General features: G+C 57.3%; 1 protein-coding gene across 5 annotated transcripts; it reads left to right on the top strand.

The window, feature by feature from the left end:
• The first annotated feature begins 1,787 nt into the window (after window positions 1-1,787).
• Window positions 1,788-23,352, top strand: KCNA2 (potassium voltage-gated channel subfamily A member 2). Of its 5 annotated transcripts, none has more exons than XR_010308845.1 (4): window positions 1,788-1,862; window positions 3,224-3,468; window positions 4,399-7,421; window positions 23,335-23,352. XR_010308845.1 is itself a non-coding variant. In XM_064173926.1 (4 exons), exon 4 carries the CDS (start codon window positions 5,784-5,786, stop codon window positions 7,281-7,283), a length of 1,500 nt encoding a protein of 499 aa, XP_064029996.1. In that variant the 5' UTR covers window positions 1,788-1,862; window positions 3,224-3,468; window positions 4,399-4,790; window positions 5,489-5,783; the 3' UTR covers window positions 7,284-13,847. The 5 variants fall into 5 exon arrangements, 3 of the variants coding, with proteins under 3 accessions (XP_064029996.1, XP_064029997.1, XP_064029995.1); XR_010308844.1 differs by lacking the exon at window positions 23,335-23,352 and adding an exon at window positions 8,839-13,847; XM_064173926.1 differs by lacking the exon at window positions 23,335-23,352 and having other exon boundaries at window positions 4,399-4,790; window positions 5,489-13,847.
• The last annotated feature ends 613 nt before the right edge of the window (window positions 23,353-23,965 follow it).

Raw genomic sequence — 23,965 nt, forward strand, 5'->3', positions numbered from 1 at the left:
TCACCCTCTGAAGGGGACCTACAGGAGGGTTGGGCAGGGACTGGTCAGAAGGGACTGTGGGGATAGGATGAGGGTTGATGGTTTGGACCTGGAGCAGGGCAGAGTTGGGTTGGACTTCAGGAGGGAGTTGTGCAGAGTGAGGGTGGTGAGACCCTGGCACAGGCTGCCCAGGGGAGGTGGTGGAGGTCCCATCCCTGTGGACATTCAAGATCAGCCTGGATGTGACCCTGGGCAGCCTGCTCTAGCTGGAGGAGTCTCTGCTGCCTGCAAGATGACCTTGGAGGGTCCCTTCCAACCTGCTGCAATCTGTGCTCTGTGTGTGAGTGTCCCTGGAGAGGCAGCAGCAGCCAGGAGCACGCTGGGCACTCAGCTGTGCTTCAGCCCTGCTCTGCCCAGCCTCAGTTTCTGCACATTGCATAAGGATCAGCCCCAGGCAAATCATTCTCTGGATTCAGCCGACCCTGCTGTGGCAGATCTGCCTTCAGAAAAGGCCAAAGTGATGCAGCTGACATTAAAGCCTCATCCAGGGTAGCCTCCTGCCCAGCTGGATGCAGGCAGGAAGGGAACTCCTCCGTGCAAGGGAGCGAAGGGTTCCCAGCTCCGCCCTAGGGTTGGAAATTCAGCCTCAGGGGTGGGATCTGGGGGGGAGGGGGGGTTGGATTTGGGGTTACTTCAGCATAAAGGGGGTTGTGGGGAGCAGCAGCAGCAGATGACAGCATCCCCCTGGTGTTACTCTCACTCTCTGGTTCAGAGACTCACAGACTGCCTCAGGTTGGAAGGGACTCTCCAAGCTCATCTTGTCCAACCCCCTGCAGTCAGCAGAGACTTCCCCAGCCAGGGCAGGCTGCCACATCAGGGCTGATTGCCAGGGATGGGACCTCCACCACCTCCCCTGGGCAGCCTGTGCCAGGGTCTCACCACCCTCACTCTGCACAGCTTCCTCCTGGTGTTCCATCTCTGCCCTGCTCCAGGTGCAAACCATTGACCCTCGTCCTATCCCCACAGCCCCTTCTGACCAGTCCCTGCCCAACCCTCCTGTAGTCCCCTTCAGAGAGTGAAATGCTGCTCTGAGGGCTCCTCAGAGCCTTCTCTTCTCCAGGCTGAGCAGCCCAAACTTCCCCAGCCTGTGCTCACAGCAGAGGCTCTCCTGCCCTCTGACCATCTGCTCCAGTGTTCCACCACCCTCACTGTGCACAACTTCCTCCCCATGGCCAACCTGAATCTCTCCTGCTCCAGTTTCAAACCATTCTCCCTCATCCTGTTGCCTCTTCTCCAGCCCCACACAGCTCTATCCTTCCATCATCCTCACATGCCAAGTCTCTGGAAGCTTGGCCGTGCCCCTGGTGCGCAGATGGGAGATGCCCCCACGCGAAGGGAGCTCTGCAGACACTAAGTGGACGCAGATCGTTGCCTTTCGCACCCAGCCAAGCGCGGAGCGCTGTGGCCCCTGCCCCCCTCCAGCTTCCCTCATCTCCTTCCCCCGAGGAGCTGCCTGGAGCTGGTGGTTCTCCACCCTCCCACCTCAGATGTCCCCCGGGCAGCCCCAGGCTGCGGCGGGGAAGGTGGCAGGGAGCGGCGCGGCGCGGCCAGGCGGCATCCTGTATCCAGGGACACGCTCACTTCCCAGTGGCTGGAATCTAGGTCTCTCCTGCTCGGGGGGAGGGAGGCGGGTTTTGGGGAGGGGGGGGAAGGAAAGACGCTGCTATTAATCTCATGAATATTCATGAGAAGCTTTGCCGCCTTCCGCGGCTGACTCCGGGGGTAGGAGTTTGGGGGGCTGGAGGTGAGAGGTGCCGGCAGCGGCGCAGAGCAGAGCGGTTGCTGCTTGTGCATTCGCCGCATGCCTGACTGCAGAGCCGAGTGTAAGTTGGTGCCTTTTTCTCTGTCCCCCCACCTCCGCCGCCTCCCTCCCCATCTTTGCATCCTTTTCCACCCCTCCCTTCCCCATCACTGCCCTGCTTAAACGCAGCTTGGCCAGAGCCTCTGCAAGCGGAGGGGACCTGCGCTTTGGTCTCCACCGTGACCTTGTCCTCAAGCCTGTGCCCCCCTGCCGAAACCCAGGCACGGCTCCTGCCCGCGGGCTGGGACGGCTGGGAGGCGTCTGATGGTCTCGGGGCAAATCTTCTTCACTTCTCCCTTCCCAGCCCCCAGATTTGCATGAACTAACCCCAAAGATGCTTGAAGCAGCGTGGGGGATGTTTGGGGCAAATCTTTTTCACTTCTCCCTTCCCAGCCCCCAAATTTGCATGAATTAACCCCGAAGATGCTTGAAGCAGTGGTGAGGGAGGGTGTTTGGGGTAAATCTTCACTTCTCCCTTCCCAACCTTCAAATTTGCATGAATTAACCCCGAAGATGCTGGGAGCAGCTGTGGGAGAGTGTGTCTGGGGCAAATCTTCTTCACTTCTCCCTTCCCGAACCCCAAATTTGCATGAATTAACCCCAAAGATGCTGGGAGCAGCTGTGGGAGAGTGTGTCTGGGGCAAATCTTCTTCACTTCTCCCTTCCCGAACCCCAAATTTGCATGAATTAACCCCAAAGATGATGGGAGCAGCAGGGAATGTTTGCCTGGAGAGCATCTGCTGGGGAGAAAGTAGGAGAAACTGAGAGCTGGGCTGTGTGATGCCAACGGAGATGATGCTGTACCCACCTCTGCTGAGCACCAGGCATCACCTCTCGGGTTTGGGCTCAGCCTGGTCCTCATGCCAAATAAAAACCACCATGTCAAAGCCAACAGGAAGGGAACTGTGCTGTTAAACAAGCCTGGGGAGGGAGAAACAGGGAGGAGAGAGCTCACAGGCAGGGGGAAAAGTGTCTTGAGAGGGACAGAAAAAAAGCCCAACCCAAACCCACCTTCCAAAATTGGTTGAGTTTTGGTGAAACTGGGAGCTGTGATTCCTTGATGCTGCAGCTGTTGGATAATTTGGTTTGGGGTTGTTTTTTTTTTCCTCCTGGTAGCATCACCAAGATGGTGTTTGAGATGTTTTGCTGTGGTGGTTGGAGGAGTCAGGGAAGGCTGAATCCGGCTGGACCCTTGAGGAGCGAGCGGTGGAGGGAGGTCTGGGGAGGGGGTGGAGGGAGGGGAGGGAAATGCAGGGAAAGGAGGAATAAAAAAACCCAAATTGGGACAAATAGGAGCTCCTCTGCTGCAGGCCTGGCAGGAAAAGGGTTAAGTGAAGCAGTTGAATGCTGCAAGCCCTGTCAGGGTTGTACTATTTTTTCTAGTGCATAAGGAGAAGGGAGAGGAGGGCTGCACGGAGAGGGGAAATTACCCAGAAAAGAGGGATCTGCGGCAAGCTCTGCGCCTCGGGGGATGAAGAGAGGAACCTGCAGGCATAAATGGCCTGGAGATGGCTGAAATCTTTCCCGAGGAGATCGGGACCGTGGGGTTATTTTCCACCTGCCTCCCCTACCCGGTTCTGTAAGCCTGGCTCAAAGTAGACAAGTCGAGTTGGAGCAGCAGAAGGGAGGTTAGAGGGGTTTTTATGGTGGTTCGTGGGTTGGGGGGGTTGGGGTTTTTGTTGTTGTTTGTGGGTTTTTTTCTTTCCCTTTGGGGGGAGGAGGGGAGGGAGAGGGATGAATAAAAAAAAGAGGCTGGTTGGACCTCTGTGGGTTGAGCATCCCCTTGGTGTGAGGCAGTGTGGGGTGATCTGGGCAGGAGCAGGGATGCTGATGACCCCACTGGGGATATGAGCCTCGGCATCCCCGTGAGACGTCCCCGCGGGGGTGGCCTAGCCAGAGGGCTGGCTTTTGGGAGGATGAGGAGGGCAGAGTCGCGTGGGTCCCACCACAGTTGGGCCCACGATGCCTGGGGCTCCTCGGAGCCGTCTAGGGGAGGGGGCAGGTGGTCTTTGGGGGGAGGGGGGGGGGAGAGGGACAGACAGAAACCAGTGTGTGGGGGTTCAGTCTGGCGGATGGAGCCGGAGCCTTCTTGAATCACCCGGGAACGCGACGGCGTGGGCGCTGCTCCCAGTGGGTACCACCAACTCCTGGGTGCTTCGGCGGTGCTGGGAACCCATCAGGGCTTTGCAGAGCTTCAGCGGCCAGGGTGGGGGCTGTGTCGTTTTCCACACCACCCTCCCCCCCCCGCCTTGCTTTCCGTCGGCTGGCACCGGCTCCCCGGGCAGCTCGTCCCTGGCGCTGAGCGCAGGCAGAAGGAGCTCTGGCTCTGGTTTTTTCCGCCTTGCCGCTAGCGCACTCTCGCCCTGCTCTCGTGTTGCAGTGCAGGTTGGCCAGGCAGAGGGCAAGCAGCTCGCAGGGAGAAGCGAGAGAAGCCACCCCCCCACCCCCCCACCCCCCCACCAAACCACCAACCCGAGGGGTGCCCGGAGGAGCTGAAGCTTTGCAGATGTTCCTTGCGAACCCCCAGCAGCTCGCTACCTTCTGGGTGTTTTTTGCAGGCGATGCCACACCTCCCGAGGACACAGGGGACATCGGCTGCTGCTGAGCTTGGCATCTCCCCACCGGCGGACCGAAGGCATCAGCCAGACGCTCCTCTGCCCTGAAGTGCGGATCCGCGACAGCTCCCGGGAAGATTCTGTCTCTCTGTCTCTCTGTCTCTCTTTCTCTCTCTCTCCAGTCCAAACCATTACAAGACCTGACTTCCACCATCTGGGAATCTAACCCCTTTTATGTCCCTTCTCCTCTTTTTTTCTGCGATGACTCACCATTATTTTTAACTTTGAAGAGAGAGGAAATTATGGGGATCTTGGAAGCCTCTCCTTCTCTCTAGGATTTCCCCAGGGTCAGATATTCGGTGTTACTAAGAGACACTAAGATTTGGCTTCTCCAGGTAATGTGATTCGTTTTCTGTGTGCCATGGTGGTTTGCAGAGGATGACAGGAGCCGGGACACCAGCGGTCGAGGAGGGGGACTGCAGTGGCCCGCGGGGCAGCTGCCACCGGCGGCTCCGAGCCAAGGCGGCCCGGCCGGCTGCAGGCAGGGAGGGCAGCATGTCACCCGGCTGGGGCGAGAGGAGTGGGAAGGTGTCCAGCTTAAACCCAGAGCCCTCCTGGAGGGTTTAGGCTGCCTGAGCCTGCACGGTTCAGCCTGGTTAACCCTTAGCTGCATGTCTGCAGAGGAGCCGAGCCTGGGCTGCCCTCTCCCCGGCGCCCCGCGGGCTTCCCTCAGCACGGGGTTATTTTTCCTCCTGCCTTTCCCATCCCTTCCCTCCCCTCCTTTCCTCCCTCCTCTCTTTCTGTTCTTTATAAATTAAATAGGAATTTGGGTGGGTTTTTTTTTTTAAGCCAACACAAAGTTGTGTTTTGCCCGGGCCAGGTTTGTCTGCATGGGTTTAGAAGAGGTGATGCTTCCTCAGGTGTTTGCTCTCTCCCACCTGATGGGTTTAGCTGGGAGGTTTTGAGCTCCCGTCCCGACGAAGGTAAATCAACCCCCCCAGCCCCCGAGGAAAGGGATAGGCAAGGCTAGTGAAGGGATCTGCTCTCCTCTTGCCTCCTCCCCCCAACTTTATTCCATCTCTCTCTTTCTCAGCAGGGCTGATTTCCTTTCTTCGTTTTTTTGTTTTCTTTCCTTTCATTTTTTTTCCCTTTTCTTTTTCTTTTCTCTTTTAATTTTTCTTCTTCTTTGTCTTTTTTTGTTATCGTTGTTGTTTTGGTTTCTTTTGTGTTCCCACATCTCCTCCCTTCGCCTTTTCATGAGACACTTCCAAACCTACGTCCCTGTCCTTCCGCAGGATAGTAACCCTGCCCTGAATCCGACCCCACCACCACCACCACCACCACCGGGAAGAGTTTAGCATCTCAGGCTTTCTCTTTAAAGGCCAATTATGACAGTGGCTACAGGAGATCCTGCAGACGAAGCTGCAGCTCTTCCCGGCCACCCGCAGGACACCTATAACCCCGAGGCCGACCATGAGTGCTGCGAGAGGGTGGTCATCAACATCTCGGGGCTGCGCTTCGAGACGCAGCTCAAGACGCTGGCCCAGTTCCCAGAGACCTTGCTAGGGGATCCCAAAAAGAGGATGAGATACTTTGACCCTCTCCGGAACGAGTATTTCTTTGACAGGAACAGACCCAGCTTCGATGCCATCCTCTACTACTACCAGTCCGGCGGCAGGCTGCGGAGGCCTGTCAATGTGCCCCTGGACATCTTCTCCGAGGAGATTCGCTTCTACGAGCTGGGGGAAGAGGCGATGGAGATGTTCCGGGAGGACGAAGGCTACATCAAAGAAGAGGAGAGGCCCTTGCCTGAGAACGAGTTCCAGAGACAAGTGTGGCTGCTCTTCGAGTACCCCGAGAGCTCAGGCCCCGCCAGGATCATCGCCATCGTCTCCGTCATGGTGATTCTGATCTCCATCGTCAGCTTCTGCCTGGAGACGTTGCCCATCTTTCGGGACGAGAACGAAGACATGCACGGCAGTGGGCTGAGCCACCCCCCCTACTCCAACAGCAGCATGGGCTACCAGCAGTCCACCTCCTTCACCGACCCCTTCTTCATCGTGGAGACCCTCTGCATCATCTGGTTCTCCTTCGAGTTCCTGGTGAGGTTCTTTGCCTGCCCCAGCAAGGCTGGCTTCTTTACCAACATCATGAACATCATCGACATCGTGGCCATCATCCCCTACTTCATCACGCTGGGCACGGAGCTGGCCGAGAAGCCGGAGGATGGGCAGCAGGGCCAGCAAGCCATGTCCTTGGCCATCCTCAGAGTCATCCGCCTGGTCAGGGTCTTCAGGATCTTCAAGCTCTCCCGGCACTCCAAGGGGCTGCAGATCCTGGGCCAGACCCTCAAGGCCAGCATGCGGGAGTTGGGCCTCTTGATCTTCTTCCTCTTCATCGGCGTCATCCTCTTCTCCAGCGCCGTCTACTTCGCCGAGGCCGACGAGAGCGAGTCGCAGTTCCCCAGCATCCCCGACGCCTTCTGGTGGGCCGTGGTTTCCATGACGACCGTGGGCTACGGGGACATGGTCCCCACCACCATCGGGGGCAAAATAGTGGGGTCCTTGTGTGCCATCGCCGGCGTCCTAACGATTGCCTTACCAGTGCCCGTCATAGTCTCTAACTTCAACTACTTCTACCACCGGGAGACGGAGGGAGAGGAGCAGGCTCAGTATCTGCAAGTAACCAGCTGCCCAAAGATCCCCTCTTCCCCTGACCTAAAGAAAAGCAGAAGTGCCTCTACCATTAGTAAGTCTGACTACATGGAGATTCAGGAAGGCGTAAACAATAGCAATGAGGACTTTAGGGAGGAGAACTTGAAGACAGCCAATTGCACCCTGGCTAACACAAACTATGTGAACATCACCAAGATGCTCACTGACGTCTAAAGCGCGCTCCAGACCCCGGCCCCTGCCCTGCCGAGCCCGAGTGGAACAAGCGCAGCTCCCGAGCGCTGCTCCGCGGCGTAGCTACCACAGCTCTTTTCTACGGTGTACATTCGGTTCTGCATGGGAAGCAGTAGCTGTGTAAGTGACTCTTCAACCTTTGATTTTCCACACTGAGTAAGCATCCCTGTGAGAAAAACATGCAAAGAAACAGAACCAAAACCAACCAACCCAACCCACCAACCCAACCCCACCAACCCCAACCCAACAAACCAGCTAACCCAAACCAACCAACTAACCCAATCCAATCAACTAACCCAACCCCACCAACCCCAACCCAACAAACCAGCTAACCCAAACCAACCAACTAACCCAAACCAATCAACTAACCCAACCAACCCCAACCCAACAAACCAATCAACCCAAAAAACCCCAACCAATCCAATCCGACCCAACACAACCCAACCAACCCAACCCAATCCCCCCCAACAGACCAACCAACCCCAACCAAACCAACCAACCCAATCAACCAACCCCAACCAAACTAACCCAACCAGCCCTAGCCAAACCAAACCAATCAACCCAACCCACCCTAACAAACCACCCCCAACCAACCCCAACCAAACTAACCCAACCAACCCTAACCAAACCAACCAAACCAACCCCACCCACCCTAACAAACCAACCCCAACCAACCCCAACCAAACCACACCAACCCAACCCACCCTAACCAACCCCAACCAAACTAACCCAACCTAACCAATCAACCCCAACCAACCCAACCACCCCAACCAAACCATTTTGTTTCCCTTCTTCCCATCCCAAGCTGGTCTGGAGGGGAGCAGCAGGATGGGGATGTTGGTGGAGTGGTAACTCCGAGGTCATCTCGGGGTAGCCTGATGGAGCTGAGTGGGGGTGGGTGGGGATGGGAGGAGATTTCTCAGCTTCCAGGGATGGGGGTTAAAAAAAAAACCAACAACCCAACCCCAAACCAAACCAAACCAAACAATCAAAGGTCAGGCAGAGCTCAGCGAAGGGAAGCTGCAGTGGTGCGCCCGAGCCACCTGCAGGCTCAGGTTGCCAGCGCCGGGGAGCGCCGAGCGCCAGCGCAGCGCCGAGGCTCGCGTTTCGTAACGGAAAATGCTGCATGCTGCAACAGTCTCAGCCACTGCAGTGTGCCAGGGTGAGGCCCAGGGGAAGGCTCATTAGTGTGACAAGCACATTATTTATTAAGTCTTAAATTTTCAATGCTAGGCATCGGGAGAAGAAAGGTTAAGGGGCATGGAGGGGGGAGGAAGGAGGAGGAGGAGGAGGAGGAGTAAATAAATCAAGCGCTTGGGGTTTTGCTTATTTATTTTAGCCATCGATCTGCCACCCCCCAGGCCCCCTTCAAGAGTTGTTGTTGTTTTCTTTCCTGATGAACCAAAGGCACCTGAGTTGGGGGAAAACAAAGAAACAAACCCACAGACACAGACACACAGAAGGGGGTGGGAAAGCATCTCTGGGGGCTTTTGTGTTGGTTTTAAATCTCTCTCTCTCTCTCTCTCTAAAACTGGAGCAACTCTGCTGTGGCCTATGATATATTTATGCTGCAGTGCCATGTAACCAGTCGTACAGCTGCATGGGTAGGTGTTGCATGAGTCTGAGTAGTTAATACACACACCAATAATCTCTTTTCCTTAGTAGCCTCTCTGCAGTAGTCCTGTCTGTAGCGTTTAGAGATGCTCTGGCAGCTCGGGGGGGTGGAGGTTACCCGAAAGGAAGGAAAAAAGCAAAGAACAAAAGCAAGACAATAACCTCCCTGCTTAGTTAGGCTCCCTGGCTGGGGAAGTTGTGGGCTGAGAAAGGGGGAGGAGAGAGAAAGGAGGCAAAGAGCTGGAGCAGGCAGACACCAGAGAGCCTGCTCAGGCAAGGTGAGCTGAAAGTTAAACACCTGCGCTCATTATGGGGTGAGTAATTAGTCATTAAGCTGAGTGTCAGGAGCAGAACACAGGGTGGAGCAGGGAGGGCAGGTGGAAGAGCAGGTAGCAGCTCTCCTGGCTTGTTTGGTCAGCAGTCTCCAGCTCTTTCCCAGCCAGTTCTTGTCTGTGTGTGTAGAGATACTTAGAGAGAGAGAGCGCAGAGCCCCAGCCCTCGGCTGCCCAGCTCAGGGCTGCTGGGGTGGTGGCACAGGGGCTGCAGCCCCACGGTGCCCAGCTCAGGGCTGCTGGGGTGGTGGCACAGGGGCTGCAGCCCCACGGTGCCCAGCTCAGGGCTGCTGGGGTGGTGGCACAGGGGCTGCAGCCCCACGGTGCCCAGCTCAGGGCTGCTGGGGTGGTGGCACAGGGGCTGCAGCCCCACGGTGCCCAGCTCAGGGCTGCTGGGGTGGTGGCACAGGGGCTGCAGCCCCACGGTGCCCAGCTCAGGGCTGCTGGGGTGGTGGCACAGGGGCTGCAGCCCCACGGTGCCCACAGCAGCATAGAACCACAGAGCTGCCTGGCTGGAAGAGACCTCCAGATCACAGATTCCAGCCACGAAGAGTTCATTGTCAGAAGGGAATTTGAAGGGCATCTACCCCAGCCCCTGAAGCTCACCTGGGATCCTTCTGGGGTCACCAGGGCAGGCTGTGTTTGAGGGGGGAAATCTCCTTCCCAGCTGTGCAGAGCCTCGGGGCTGGTGGTTTATTGCTTTGTGGCAGAGAGGGCACCTCCTGAGGGAGGGCTGGGTCCAAGCTGGTGCCTTCGAGCCTTTGCTTTGCCTTCTCCCGGGGGTGTTAGCAGGTGAGGAGTGAAGGTGCAGAGACCCTGAGGCTGCCTCTGCTTCTTCACCCTTGCTGCTGTCTGGGATGGGTGGGAGCTGGCCCAGGGCATCTCATTTGCTTTCTCCATCCCTGCCTGCACTTCCTTGCACTTCTCCCCACTGCAGACTAACCCTTGGGATGGGCACCTCTGCCAGGTCAAAGGAGAGAGATGCAAGCCTCTTGCAAGGTGGTGGTTGAGCAGACCCTCTCTGGGGTGCAGGGTGGGGCTCATTAGGTTTTTGAGCTGAGGGCTGAGCTGGGGTGCAGCTGGGGCACAGTCTGTGCTGTGCCACTGCAGTGATGTGGGCACCAGGAGGGAGCTCCACTGCAGAGAGAGCAAGGGTGGGCAGCCAGCCCCTCCCTGAGGTCAGAGAGGGCAACCATAGTAATAACAATCAAACCAAGGGTGCTAGCCTATTCTACAGCAATGGTCCAATGCTGCTCTGGGGCTGGACCCACCTCTGGTGCTGATGCAGCTCCCCTCAGTCTGCTGGAATCACTCCTGGCTTTTATCTGATTGATTAATTGATTTATTCCAGCCTGGCTCAAACCAGTACCAAGTGTCCATGATCAGTGCACAAGAGTCCTGGCTTCTGTCTGGGGCACAGGACCAGCAGCATCCACACCTTGGGTCTCAAAGGTGCTCAGCACCACGCAGCATGGGACCCCAGCCTGTCTTTAATGATACTGGGAATCTTCTCCTCCCTCTGTGCTGCTGCAGCTCTGCAGTGGAGGCTCCTGGAGCCCACTGACAGCTGAGACACATTCAAAAAAGCAATAAAGCTCTGCCCCTGAAGCTGGACCCATGGAGCAGGGTGGGGCTGGTGGCCAACTGCCACCCATCCTGCTCCTGGTGGGTCCAGGGCAGTGTGAGCCTGCATGGGGAAGCTGCCTCAGGCACCAGGATGCTGCCTGCCCACCCGTGGGCACTCTGGGTGACCCCATCTCGGGTGTGGGGGAAGGCACCAAGGCTGAGGACAAGTTGTTGGAGGTTCTTTGTGGTGGATGGTGGCACCCAAGGGGACTGGCAGCTGCTGGGGGTTCTTTGGGTGGGTGGTGGCACCCAAGGGGACTTGGCAACTGCTGGGGGTTCTTTGGGTGGGTGGTGGCAATCAGTGAGGCTTTGAAGTTGTTGGTTCTTTGTGAGGATGGTGGCACTCAGTTGGACTTGGCAGCTGTTGCAGGTCCTTTGGGAGGATGGTGGCACTCAGTGGGGCTTTGCAAAGCCTCTGGTGGTTTAATGCCTGTGGGCTTTGAATGATGTGGAGGGAGTGCTCTGGGTGCATCCTGGGAGCATGAGCTCTGCTGTGGTTCAGGAAGATGACAGTTTTGGGGGGCAGGTTGGTGGTGTCCTGGGCATGGTGTCCCCCATGGGCCTTCTGGAGCCAGGCAGGGGGTGAGAGTGGGTCTGTGAGCTGGGTCAGGCACATACAAACCCACTCAGCAAGCTGGAGAGGGACCCTTTGGAAGCCCCAGAGCCACATCTCAGGGATGAACAGAGCTGAGGAGCACAAGGCCACATTCCTCCTGCCACCACCAACAGGAGCTGACTTCTGTCCCCACAGCAGGGGCCAGCAGCCAGTCCCTTCCTCTGTGCAAGGAGCCCAGGATCTGTCCTGACCCAGGCAGATGTTCCTGAGGACAACAAGCCCTGGGGGAAGAGCATCTCTGGGCTGCCCTTGGCACCATGCTTGGGAAGTGAGGCAATAAACAGCCAGAGAAGTGCTCAGGTGTTTGGTTCAGGGCAAAGAAAAAGAAGGTCCATGGGGGCCCTGGCTGGAGGGAGCCATTGGGCTGCAGGGAGCAGAAGGGTCCAGGCTGCTCTCCCACGCAGAGGAGTGGTTCCCCCATAGCTCTGTGATGGGATTTGTGCCTGCAGGTCGCAGCTCCAGTGCTATTTCTGGCTTTGCTTCTGACTCACTGATGTGATCTTGAACCAGTTTCTCAGGAGGAGGCTGTGGGGTTTGCTGGGCTGGGTTTGGGGTTCTTTATTCTCTCCTTTTTTTGGGGGTGTATTTTTTTTTCCTTGAGGAATTTACTCTGAGGGACTCTGAGCCTCTTTCCATGGAGATGTCGAGCACCCAAAACTCCTCCTGACTCTAAAAGGTGCAAAAATGACTCTGCCAAGTGACTCTGGCTGGGAAGGTTGAATTGAGGACTGGGGAAGGGTCCCATCCTCTCCTCTGATTGTACCAAGCCACTTCGTGTAGGTGGTTTTGTTTCTCTCCTCTTCCCTTGGAGGTGTTTGCCCATCTCCAGGGCTGGAACAGAGGTCTGAAGCTGTTTTGCTCTCTGGAGGTGCTGCTGGGTTGGCACCCAGAGGATTCAGCTCCTGTATTTCAGTTTCACCCTTTGTGCCCTGGGTCTGCAGAGAGTGAAACTGGTGGCTGCAGCCTGGACTGCCTCCTGCCACCAAGCCTGTGGGCAGCACATCAGCCCTTGAACATCCTCCCAGATCCTCTGCTGAGGGCACTGTGGTGAGGCTCCAGTGCTGGTTGGACACCACCAAGTGATGAAGGCTGCTAGGCAAAAATTACCTATGTGGGGCAGTGTTTTTTTTTTGCTGGGGGACACCAAATCTCTGCAGTGCTGCTTGGTTCTTGCTGGGGGACACCAAATCTCTGCAGTGCTGCTTGGTTCTTGCTGGGGGACAGCAGATCTCTGCAGTGCTGCTTGGTTCTTGCTGGGGGACACCAAATCTCTGCAGTGCTGCTTGGTTCTTGCTGGGGGACAGCAGATCTCTGCAGTGCTGCTTGGTTCTTGCTGGGGGACAGCAGATCTCTGCAGTGCTGCTTGGTTCTTGCTGGGGGACACCAAATCTCTGCAGTGCTGCTTGGTTCTTGCTGGGGGACAGCAGATCTCTGCAGTGCTGCTTGGTTCTTGCTGGGGGACAGCAGATCTCTGCAGTGCTGCTTGATTCTTGCTGGGGGACAGCAGATCTCTGCAGTGCTGCTTGGTTCTTGCTGGGGGACAGCAGATCTCTGCAGTGCTGCTTGGTCTCTGCTGGGGCACAGCAGATCTCTGCAGTGCTGCTTGGTTTCTGCTGGGGGACAGCAGATCTCTGCAGTGCTGCTTGGTTCTTGCTGGGGGACAGCAGATCTCTGCAGTGCTGCTTGGTTCTTGCTGGGGGACAGCAGATCTCTGCAGTGCTGCTTGGTTCTTGCTGGGGGACAGCAGATCTCTGCAGTGCTGCTTGGTCTCTGCTGGGGCACAGCAGATCTCTGCAGTGCTGCTTGGTGCCCAGGTCCTCCAGCTCCGTGTGCTGAGCCATAGCAAGAGAAGGATCCCTGGATTGGCACTCAGTGTGGCACGTGGGTGTATAAATATGGGCATATTTGTGCATAAATACACAGAAGGAGAGAAAAAGACAGAGGAGGAGGAGGAGGTATTTCAGGAAGGGCCTTGCTTTGTTATCAGATAATTCCTGGGTCAGACCTGGAAATCGCTGCCAAAGTCTTGTAGCTTTCCCAGAGCTTGCAGTGCACTCAGGGATGGATCTGGGTGAAGAGAGAGATTCAGCTCTGGTCTTGGCACTGAAAGCATCCTGAGGGGCTGGTGGCATCCAGCTGTAGGCATCCCTCTGCCAGCCAGCAGCTCTGCTCTGGGTCCTGAAGCCCCCAGCTTGGATCTGTCCCCAGGGTGCTGTGGCTGAGCAGGGAAAGCCAAGCAGGAGGGGAAGGGATTGGTTTGTGCTGCACCAGGTGGGGCTTTGCCAGGTTGGTTTGGGTGGGTTTGAAGCCCCTTGAGCCGTGCTGGCTTTTGGGCCCAGGCTGGTGCCAAGGAGCATCTGTGGGGCTGAGCTGGGTTGATCTCAAGGTCTGCATCCATGGAGGGGGTCTCAGGGGTTCTTCACTCGGTGGGGCCTGAGCAGTGTCCTGCTAGGGAGGAAGGGGCTGAGGGTAGGAGGAGTCAGCCCCAAACCACTTTGTTTTGCCCCTCAAAAATGGCTGTGGCTCCATCCTCAGATCCCTGGCAGCAATCAAGCTCCTCCATGCCCAGCACATCCCTCAGTCCCTCCTGTTGGGGACCAGCTGCTGCCCTCACCATGAGTCCCAGGGCAGGGAGGTGTGAGAGGTGTCCCTGCCTATGGCAGGGGGTTGGAACTGCCTGATCCTTGAGGGCCCTTCCAACCTAAACCATTCTAAGATCCTATGCTTCTCTAAGTCCCCCCCCCAAGCCCCAGCCACTGCCCTGCTCTGGCCAAAGCACTGCTGCCCACCACAGCCTTGCTCTCTTCCCGGTGATGTCACTGCCTTTGCCTGCCCAAAGCTCATCCTCCCGTTCTGGGCACTGTGTGCTGTGACCCCACCGCATCCCACAGTGGGCATGAGGGAGCAGCCCCTGGTGGCAGAAAGCATCCCTGAGAGCACAGCATCCACCCGCCCTGGGAGCAGAGCAGCCCCAGCCCAGCTCCGTGCGGCGGCAGAGAGGTTCCTTCTCCTTCTTTCTCTTCTCCTTCCCCTCCCTCAAGAGGAACAATTTGGCTTGGAGAAGCTGCTGGATGTGATGTAACCAACCCGGGGGCCACACACATGGGTGCTCACAGGGCCTCCATCTCCTCTCCAGCCTTCTTTGGGTGTCCCGAGCTTGGGGCTGGTCTTTAGGTTTGGTTTATTGTTTTGGGGGGAGGGTTTGGTGGTTTTTTGGGGGGTTGTTTTGTTTTGCTTTTAATTCTTGATTGGATTTTTCCCTTCCCTTCCCCTGCTGCCTGCCAGCAGCCTTCCACCCCCTGCTTTGCACTCGCTCCCTCCTCGCTTGAGCTCTTCTTTGGCCTCCCCTTGAAGAGCAAAGAGAAGAGGGAGGCAAAAAAATCCAACCCAATCACAACCAAACAAATAAAACCCCAACAAAAGGATCTTGGATCGACCCCCACCCTCCCCCCAACCCCTCCCACGGGGGGGTGCCTAAATCTGAGCCAATCCATAGGAAGAGGAAAGCCAAGAAGGACTCATCCTAAGGATGCTGGAGCTGAACCTTTTTGTTTCTATGGTTACGAGAGGAACTGGGACCAGGAACGAGGAGAGGTCTGCAAACGGTTGGAGGAGGACTCCTGGGAATTCCCAAGCATCTCACCATGCTAGGCACAAAAGTAGACACCAGCTGTACCCTCCCCCCCCTCCCCCACCCCTACCACCGACCTTCTTGCTCCCTATTGACCACACAGGGGTGTCCTGGCTTGGGGGAAGGGGGTGGGGGGAGTTTGGGGAGGGGGGAGGGGGTCAATAGGGCTGATTGTTGTACATAGGTTATACAGAGCTGTGTACATACCTCTGCCAAAGGAGAGTTTGCTGTCTGGGCCCTCCTGGGGGTGTATCATTTCCTCCTCACACAGGAGTGCCAGGAGTTGTTTTTCTCTTTTTGTAAATATGGGCACTGAGGACAGAATAAATCTGTGACTATTGAGGAGCTGTGCTGGGAGCCCTTCTGTGGGGGGAGGGAAGCAGAGGAACACAGAGCCAGGCAGGTTGGCAGAGAGCCCCAAGCTCCTCCAGCCCAACCTAGCACCCAGCCCTGCCCAAGCAACCAGACCATGGCACTCAGTGCCCAGCCAGGCTTGGCTTCAGCACCTCCAGCCGTGGGCACTGCACCACCTCCCTGGGCAGCCCATTCCAGTGCCAATCACTCTCTCTGCCAACAACTTCCTCCCAATATCCAGCCTGAACCTCCCCTGGCACAGCCTGGGGCTGTGCAGTTTTGGTGGGTTGGGTGACTTGAGTTTATTTCCTCTACATAGGAACCTCCTTACAGAATTCCAAGCATGGCAGGGGCTGGCAGGGACCTCTGGAGGGTATCCAATCCAACTCAGATCCCTGGAGATCATCCTGCACCCACAGCAGCTTGCCCAGGGGCACAATGCCACAGGGAGGGTTGAAAGCTCTGCACACAAGGAGGCTCCACAGCCTCTCTGGGCAGCCTGCTCCAGGCTCCAGCACCCTCACACCAAGGAAGTTTCTCCTTCTGCCCAGCTGCAACCTCCTGGGCTCCAGTCTGTGCCCATTGCCGCTTGGTGTGTCCCTGGGCATCACTGAGCAGAGCCTGGCCCCAGCCTCTTGCCCCCCACAGCTGCTTTAGCTCTTGCTGAGCACTGCTCAGCTCCCCTCTGGGACTGCTCTCCTGCAGGCTCAGGGCTCAGCCTCTGCTCCTGCCAGAGCTACTCCAGGCCCTCCAGCATCTTCCCAGCCTCCACTGGACTCCCTCCAGCAGTTCCCTGCCTCTTCCCTGAGCAGATCAGCAGCCTGTACCAACTCGAGCTCCACACTGGGACAGCAAAGCCGCGCACAAGGGCGGCTGAAGCCTCCTGGCTGGATGCTGTTGTGGAGGGAGGAGAAGTTTCAGAGCAGCCAATTCTCAACATTTAAATATGGAAAAGCATTTGAGAGCAGGGAAATTAGCAGAAGTATTTATGAGCAATGCTCCTGAGTGAAATGTCACAGCATTTGCTGGAGCACTGAGTGGGAGCAAGCTCCAAACTGGGCTGCTTTGTGCTCCTCAGCCCCAGTTCCAAACCCAGGAGAGAAGCTCCAGACAGCTTCAGCAGATGCCAAACCTTTTCTTTCCCTTATCTGTGTCCCCTTTGGCCTCTGGGCTCATAAATATCTCCCACACGAAGTGGGAGGAGGATTTTTCTTGCTGAGTGCTCTGCTCTGCACAGGCTCTGGGAGGTGCTGGCAGGGGCAGGCAGTGAGGCAGCCACGGGAATGCTTTTCACTTGCTGGGCTCTCAGCCTGCTCCTGCAGCCCAGCCACGTTTGGGAGGTGCAGGAGATGCCATCAGGAGTGCTGCAGCCTGCAGAGAGGGGAGAAGAAGGATGGTGGTGAGGGAGGGGATTGAAGCTTGAGGAGGGGAGATGAGGAAGAAGTTCCTTCTGGTGAGGGTGGTGAGACCCTGGCACAGGCTGCTCAGGGAGGTTGTGGAGCACAGAATCACCCAATGTGATCAAAGATCACATTGGGTGATTCTGTGCTCCACAGCCTCCCTGGAGGTGTTCAGGACCAGGCTGGATGAGGCCTTGAGCAACCTGTGCTGGTGGAGGTGTGGGAAGTGTCCCCTGCCTGTGGCAGGTGAGGGGGGATGGAGCTGGCTGAGCTTTAAGGTCCCTTCCTACCCAACCCATTCTATGAACCTATGAATTGCACCTTCCAAGGTGGAGCCCTCCCCATGCTTGGGCAGCCCTTTCAGCCCCAGCTGATCCCAGTGATCCTGAGCAGGGTGAGCAGCTGAGCCCTGCTGAGCACGACCTGGCTGGCTACCCCCAGTGCTGAGTGACCTACTTTCCTCTGCTTGCTTTGCTGAGTGGTGCCTCTCTGCCTGGTGAAGCCCCACCAAAAACCCTCCCAGAGCTTCTCTGCAGCTCCTCAATTAAAGACAGCTCCAAGGTGGCCCAGGGATGCTCTTGTCACGGGGAGGATCACACCACACAGCTCTGCAGATGCTCCTCTGCCTGATGAGGGGGCTCAGCCTCGCCAAGTGCTGCTTGTTTACATCAAGGGAGGAATCTTAGGATCAGGATCATAGAATAAAAGAATGGAGAGGGTTGGAAGCACCTCTGGAGGTCACCCAGTCCAATTCCCCTGCTCAGGCAGGGGCAGCCAGGGCAGGTCACACAGGAATGGGGCTTGAAAGTCTCCAGAGAAGGAGACTCCACAGCCTCTCTGGGCAGCCTGCTCCTGGCCTCCAGCCCCCTCACACTGAACAACCTCCTCCTGCTCACATGGGACCTTCTGGGCTCCAGTTTGTGCCCCTTGGCCTGCCCCTGAGCATCACTGAGCAGAGTCTGGCCCCAGCCTCTTGCCCCCCACCCTTTATCTCTTGCTGAGCACTGAGCAGATCCCCTCTGGGGCTGCTCTTGTGCAGGCTCAGCCTCAAAGCTTTGCTCCTCACAGAGCTGCTCCAGTGCAGGCAAAGATCCAAGCTCCAAGAGAGCTCTGCCCTTGGTCCTCAACCTGGAAAGCTCAGGATGCTCCATCCCATTACAGCCCCAGGCACCAGTGGAGACTTTTAGCCCTGGCTGCTTGTGAGCAAATCTGCCTCCATTTGGCAAAGTGGGCACTTGGCTGCTGGCAGCACCTCCTGGGCTGGAGCTGGGAAGAGCTCATTAAGTGGAATGCTGAGAGTGGGGAAGGGAAAGAGGCTCCCTGCCCTGGGACCCTGCTGCCCTCCCACTGATGCTCTGAGGAGCTGACAAAGTGGAGCCATGGCTGCTGCAGAGCTGCTGATCTGGAGTAGCCTCAGCCAAGCCTGCAAGTGCAAGGCATGGTGAGGGTGGGGGTGTGAAGCAGAGCCCCCACAGCCTATCTTTAGGTAACCTCCAGGCAAAGGTTTGGAGCTTGCAGAGCTCTCGTGGAGATGCACATTTATCCCACAGCTCTGGAAACCAGGCCAGGTCCTGCTTTCTCCTTCCCACTTTCTCCTTGCTCCTTCTCCTCCCTCCTCTGGGTGCTGCAAAGCCTGTTCCTGGGAGCAGTGCTCTCAGCTGCACCCCAGCACGGGGCAGGGGCAGGGGAGCTTGGGCAGACAGGAGCAGTGCCTGGGTGGAGAAAGAGGAACCTGCCCTGGTGCAGAGTGGAGGCTGCTGAGGCTCTGCTGGGACCAGACTCAGAGCTGTGAGGCAAGGATCAAAGCCAGCCCTACCCAGAGGCCTTGAGCCAGCCCAACATTTGCTCACTGCATCTCTTCTACCCCAGAATCCCAGCACAGGATGGAAGGGACCTCTGGAGACCAGTCCAAGGGAGAAGTTGGAGAAGTGGTTTGTGGCTCTCCAGTGGCTCAGACTGGGAATGCTGCAGGGCAGAGCCCTCTGACAGAGCCCCAGCGTGGTGGGGGCTGGAAGGGACCTCTGGAGAGCATCCAGTCCAACCCCCCCTGCCCATGCAGGGCACCCACAGCAGCTTGTCCAGGGGCACAATGCCCAGGGTGGGGTTGGAAACTCTCCAGAGAAGGAGACTCCACAGCCTCTCCTGGCAACCTGCTCCAGGCTCAAGCACCCTAACACCAAACAAGTCTCTCCTCCTGCTCAGCTGCAACCTCCTGGGGTCCAGTCTGTGCCCATTGCCCCTTCATGAGACCCTGTCCCAGGCTGCCCAGAGAGGTGCCCCATTCCTGGCACCATCCCAGACCAGGCTGTTTGTGGCTCTGAGCATCCTGCTCCAGGTGTGAGTGTCCCTGGTGACTGCAGGGGGTTGGGCTGGGTGAGCTGCTCAGGTCTCCACCTCACGTTGCTGCGGTTCTGTGAGCATGGAAGCCTCTTCCTGCAGTGTCAGCGTTTCATGAGACAGGAGACCACCCTGGAGCCTTCCTCAGCCCAGTGTGCTGAGGTCCTGCTTGACCACTCCAGTGCCCTGTGCTGGAGAGATGCAGAAGGAGCCTTGCTGAGAGTGCTTCAGCTTTGGATCCTGCACACAGGTGGCAGAATGCAGGTCCAGGCAGTCTGGGAGGTCCTGAAGGCTCAGCAGGAGCTTTGCCTCACTCCTGCCTTGACACTGGGGGGGCAAAGCTTGGATAGGCAGAGGAGAGGGAGGCTCTGGTCCAGGGCCTGACCTGCAGGAGGCTCCACAGCTGAGCCTTTGGGAGGCTTTGAGTTTGGGGGATGAGCTCAGAGAGCCCCAAAGGCTTGGGGGCACTGCAGGCTCAGGCTTAGCAGGAGGAAACCCAAAGGGCTGCTGAGAACCAGAGGAGTTTGTCTTGCTGCTGCTTTAATGCAGCCAAAATAAACCCAAACCCCAGCTCCTGGCAAGAGCAGCTCCAGGCTGGGGGTGGCTGAGGATGCCAAGGCCAAGCTGCTCCTGGCACGGCCCCAGCCCACCCCTGCCTGCCCCCGCACCGCCCTCCCTGCGCCTCCTCTCCGGGCAGGATCAGGCCCCCAGGCCGTGTGGGTTTGGTGGGCTGGGTTTTGGTGTGTGTGTGCTGTTGCTTTACCCATGGAGAGGTGAAGGTGGGAGGCAAGCAAGGGAAGCAGAACTAATCCCTTCTGCCAGGCACCTGCTCCCTGCCTGCACAGCAGTGCCGAGGGCGCAGGCTCTGGGAGCAGCCTTTCGCGCCCGGGCGTGGGGGTTGTCTTCCACTGTCCTTTTATCCTTGGCTAATTAAAGGCAAATCTCTGCTGAAGGAACAGAGTTCTTCAGCCTTAATAACTAGAAAGTGGCTGCAAATGCTGGGAGGCAGCTGCAGAAATCCTGGGCAGAAATAGCATTTTGATCTCACAGCATCACCAGCTTTGACTGCAGGGATAATAAACCTCTGAGCTGGGGAGAAGGAGGCAGCAGCAGCTACAGCCCCCACGGTGGGGGAGTTTACAGCAGGGATCAGCTGGATGGGCTGGCTGGAAAATCAAAACTCCCAAGTCATCCTTTGGGGAGGACCTGGGGAGGTTGGATGGGGCTGGGGTGAGGTCCCAGCGATGGCTGGCGCGCGGTGGGCAAGCAGAGGGGCAGGGAAGCAGAGAATAGAGAATCAGAGAAGAGAATCAGAGTCAGAGAATCAGTCACAGAGTCAGAGAGTCAGAGATGCACAGAATCAGAGATGCACAGAATCAGAGAATCAGGGAAGCACAGAACCACAGAATGGCAGAATCAGAGAGTCACAGAATCACTGCATCAGAGAAGCAGAGAGTGACAGAATCAGTCAGAGAATCACAGAACCAGAGAATCAGAGCCACAGAATCACAGAACCTCAGAGCCAGAGAATCAGAGAACCACAGAATGGCAGAATCAGAGAGTCACAGAACCAGAGAACCACAGAGCCAGAGAGTCACAGAATCAGAGCCACAGAATCAGAGTCACAGAATCACTGAATCAGGGAACAAGAGAATCAGAGCCACAGAATCAGAGTCACAGAATTAACCAGGTTGGAAGAGGCCTCTGAGCTCCTCGATCCTTCCTGTCACCCAACAGACCCCAGGGAATCACAGAGTGGTTTAGCTTGGGAGGGACCTGACAGGTCAGCTAGCTGCAGCCCCAGCCCCACCACCCCCCTGCCATGGGCAGCGACACCTCCTCATGTCTCAGGGGTCACACTGTCAGGAGACAGAGATCAGGCTGACAGAGGGGTAGGGTTGGAAGGGGCCTCTGGAGATCATCCCCTCTGACCCCCCTGCCAAGCAGGCTCTCCTAGAGAGGGGCACCCAGGAGCACATCCAGGTGGGTTTGGAGTGGCTCCAGGGATGGAGATTCCAGCACCTCTCAGGGCAGCCTGCCCCAGGGCTCTGCCTCCCTTCAATTGAAGAAGCTCATGTTCAGATGGAACTTCTCACCTTCCAGTCTGTGCCCATCACCCCTGGTCCTGCCACTGCCTGGCCCCATCCTCCTGACCCCCACCCTGGAAGTATTGATCAGCATTGATGAGACCCCCCTCAGGCTGCCCTTCCTCAGGCTGAACAGCCCCAACTCTCTCAGTGACTCCCACCAGAGCTCTTCCAGTCCCCTCAGCATCTTCCTGGCCCTTTGCTGTGCCCTCTCCAGCAAGTCCCTGTCCTCCTCGGACTGGGGAGCCCAAAACTGGACCCCCCAGGGCAGAGTAGAGGAAGAGGAGAACCTTCCTCAGCTGCTGGCCACACTCGTCTTGGTGCCTCTGCAGACACCATTTGCCTTCTTGGCCACAGGGGCTGATTGCTGGCTCATGGTCACCCTCCTGAGCCCTTTTCTCCTGAGCTGCTCTGTTCCTTGCCTCAGCCTTCACAAGGAAGGTCTCAGGTCCCTCTGCCTGGAGAGGTGGCTCAAGGGGGGTGACAGCAGCAGAAGAGAACTGGCAGGGATCTCTTTAGTGATAGCTCTGCCCACAGAAGTCCTCCAGAGCAGACAGGACACACTGCAGGGTGCTGGCAGAATTGGTCTCTGTCACTGTGAGACTGCTCAGCAGCAGGTTTGGGAGCTGCTGGAAACCAGGGCAGGTCTCTCACACCTGGAGAGAGGCAAATCTTTAACCTCCAAAGAGGAAAAAGGACAATCCAGGCAAGTCCAGGCTGGACCTCCCCTTGGTAGATGGGAAAGCCACAGAATGATGGAGGCTGGAAGGGGATGACCTTGAGATCATCTCATCCAGGCCCCTGCTCATGCAGGGCTTGGGTGAACTGCCTCTGAGCAGACAAAGCTGTTTGCTGGTCCCTGGGCAGGTGGTGCCAGGTCCAGGTTCTCTCATCCCCAAGGAGATGGCTACAGACAGGTGAATCCCACCTGGAAAGGGCCTTGCCCTGCTGCAGCAGCTGTAGAGGAAGGAGAGAGAGGTTGGTCCTTGGTCTCTGATGCTGAGTGAGATCTTTGGGATGTTTCCTTGGGAGCCCAAAACAAGGCTGGGAAGGTGGAAAGGATGGAGGGAAGGTGGAGCAAGGCATTTGCTCTGCCCCCTGGCAGCACTGCACGGCGGAGAGGCTTTGCTCCAACCCTCAGGGCTTATCCCCATGACAGGGCTGGGAAGACAGAGGGCAGAGGAGCAGGGCTGGAAGCTGATTCTTTAGCTTCAGCTGTCCACAAGCAAGCAGTCTGGACTGCTGGGGTCATCTGTGCTCGGTGGAGGGACTGGCACTTGTGAGGGATGGAGGGATGAGACTCCCCTGGGCTGTTGGCCTCCCTCCAGCCACTGCACAGGGGGTCCAGATGGCTGCAACTTCTTCCACTTCCAGCCTGAGCCCCATCCATGCTCTTGAGAATTCACAGGCTGCTTATGCCCACTCTTTAAAAGGCAGCAGGAGGCTTTAACCCTGAAGGACCTCCAGCAACCAACACGAAAGCTCTGTCCTTGTATAACATCTCCTGCCCAGGCCAGCCCACAGCACTTTGCTCACAAGTGTGGTTTTGCAAGGTTTTGGGTTACTGTAATGCCCTCAGACCCTTGGAGAGGGAAAAAATCCCCAACCCCAGCCCAGCAGAGCCCTTGGGAGGGCAGGGCAAAACTCCAACCCCAGCCCAGCAGAGCCCTTGCAGAGCAGGGCAAAAGCTCAACCCCAGCCCAGCAGAGCCCTTGCTAGAGCAGGGAATCTGACACAGGCAGAAGGAGGGGAGGGAAGCAAAGAGGTTGTGGCATGCAGTAAGGCTGGCAAGGAGCTGGCACTGATAGTAGCTATCATTACTCTGCTCTTGCTCAGTGCTTTTCATCAGGAGCTCCAAAGTGCTTTAGGAGAGAGCAGATTCAGAGGTCTCAGCTGTCCGTGGCGGTTTCGGCGAGGAGCACAGGAGATGATGGGCTTAGGCAGAAGGCTCTTACTGCAGCTTTACTGGTTGCAGGGCTAAAGGCCTCCTCTGCTCAGCTCCCAGCCACCCTAATGGCCTTTGATTTATTATTCAGCTTCTGGAAGCCTCCCTGAGCTGCCAAATCCAGGGATGTGATGCTGACAAGCCAGCGTGGAGCTGAGAGCAGGACACATCCATCTCCAGGAGCAACTCCTTCCCTCACAGCCCTTCCAGCAGCCCCATTCCACCTGCAAGGAATGCAGCAAAGAGCTGCTCTGCTCCCAGTGGTTTTGGCCAGTGGAACCAGTGCAGAACTGGGATGGGGACACATCCACCTACAGGAGCAACTTCTTCCCTCACAGCCCCTCCAGCAGCCCCATTCCACCTGCACTGACAGCAGGAAGCTGATGCCAAAAGCCCAGTGAACACTGCTGGCAGCAGCAGCAGCATTGCCACCATGGGGAGGGCTGCAAGGTGCCTTGAGGGAGGGCACCCCCATGGCTTTGGCCTGCCAGCCTGGCAGGGTTTGCTCTGCACCAGCTGCGCAAGGACGGACACAGAGGGCATCAGAAGAGCTTCCTGGCACAGCTCTGCAGTGCACATTCTCCTCCTGTCCTCCTCCCCGCGCTGGCTGGGGGCCAGGCAGGTAACATTAGCTGCCCTCCACCACAGCCCTGCGGATGCTGCTGCGAGCTCAGGCTCCAGGCAACCTGGGCTGCTCCCTGGAGCAGCAGCAGCTCCACCCC

This window comes from Pogoniulus pusillus, chromosome 39 (assembly GCF_015220805.1).
Source record: "Pogoniulus pusillus isolate bPogPus1 chromosome 39, bPogPus1.pri, whole genome shotgun sequence".
NCBI classification, from domain to species: domain Eukaryota; kingdom Metazoa; phylum Chordata; class Aves; order Piciformes; family Lybiidae; genus Pogoniulus; species Pogoniulus pusillus.

Bases quoted from the DNA above. Each gene is read 5' to 3' on its own strand.
- KCNA2 (XM_064173926.1), top strand. From the start codon at position 5,784: ATGACAGTGGCTACAGGAGATCCTGCAGACGAAGCTGCAGCTCTTCCC.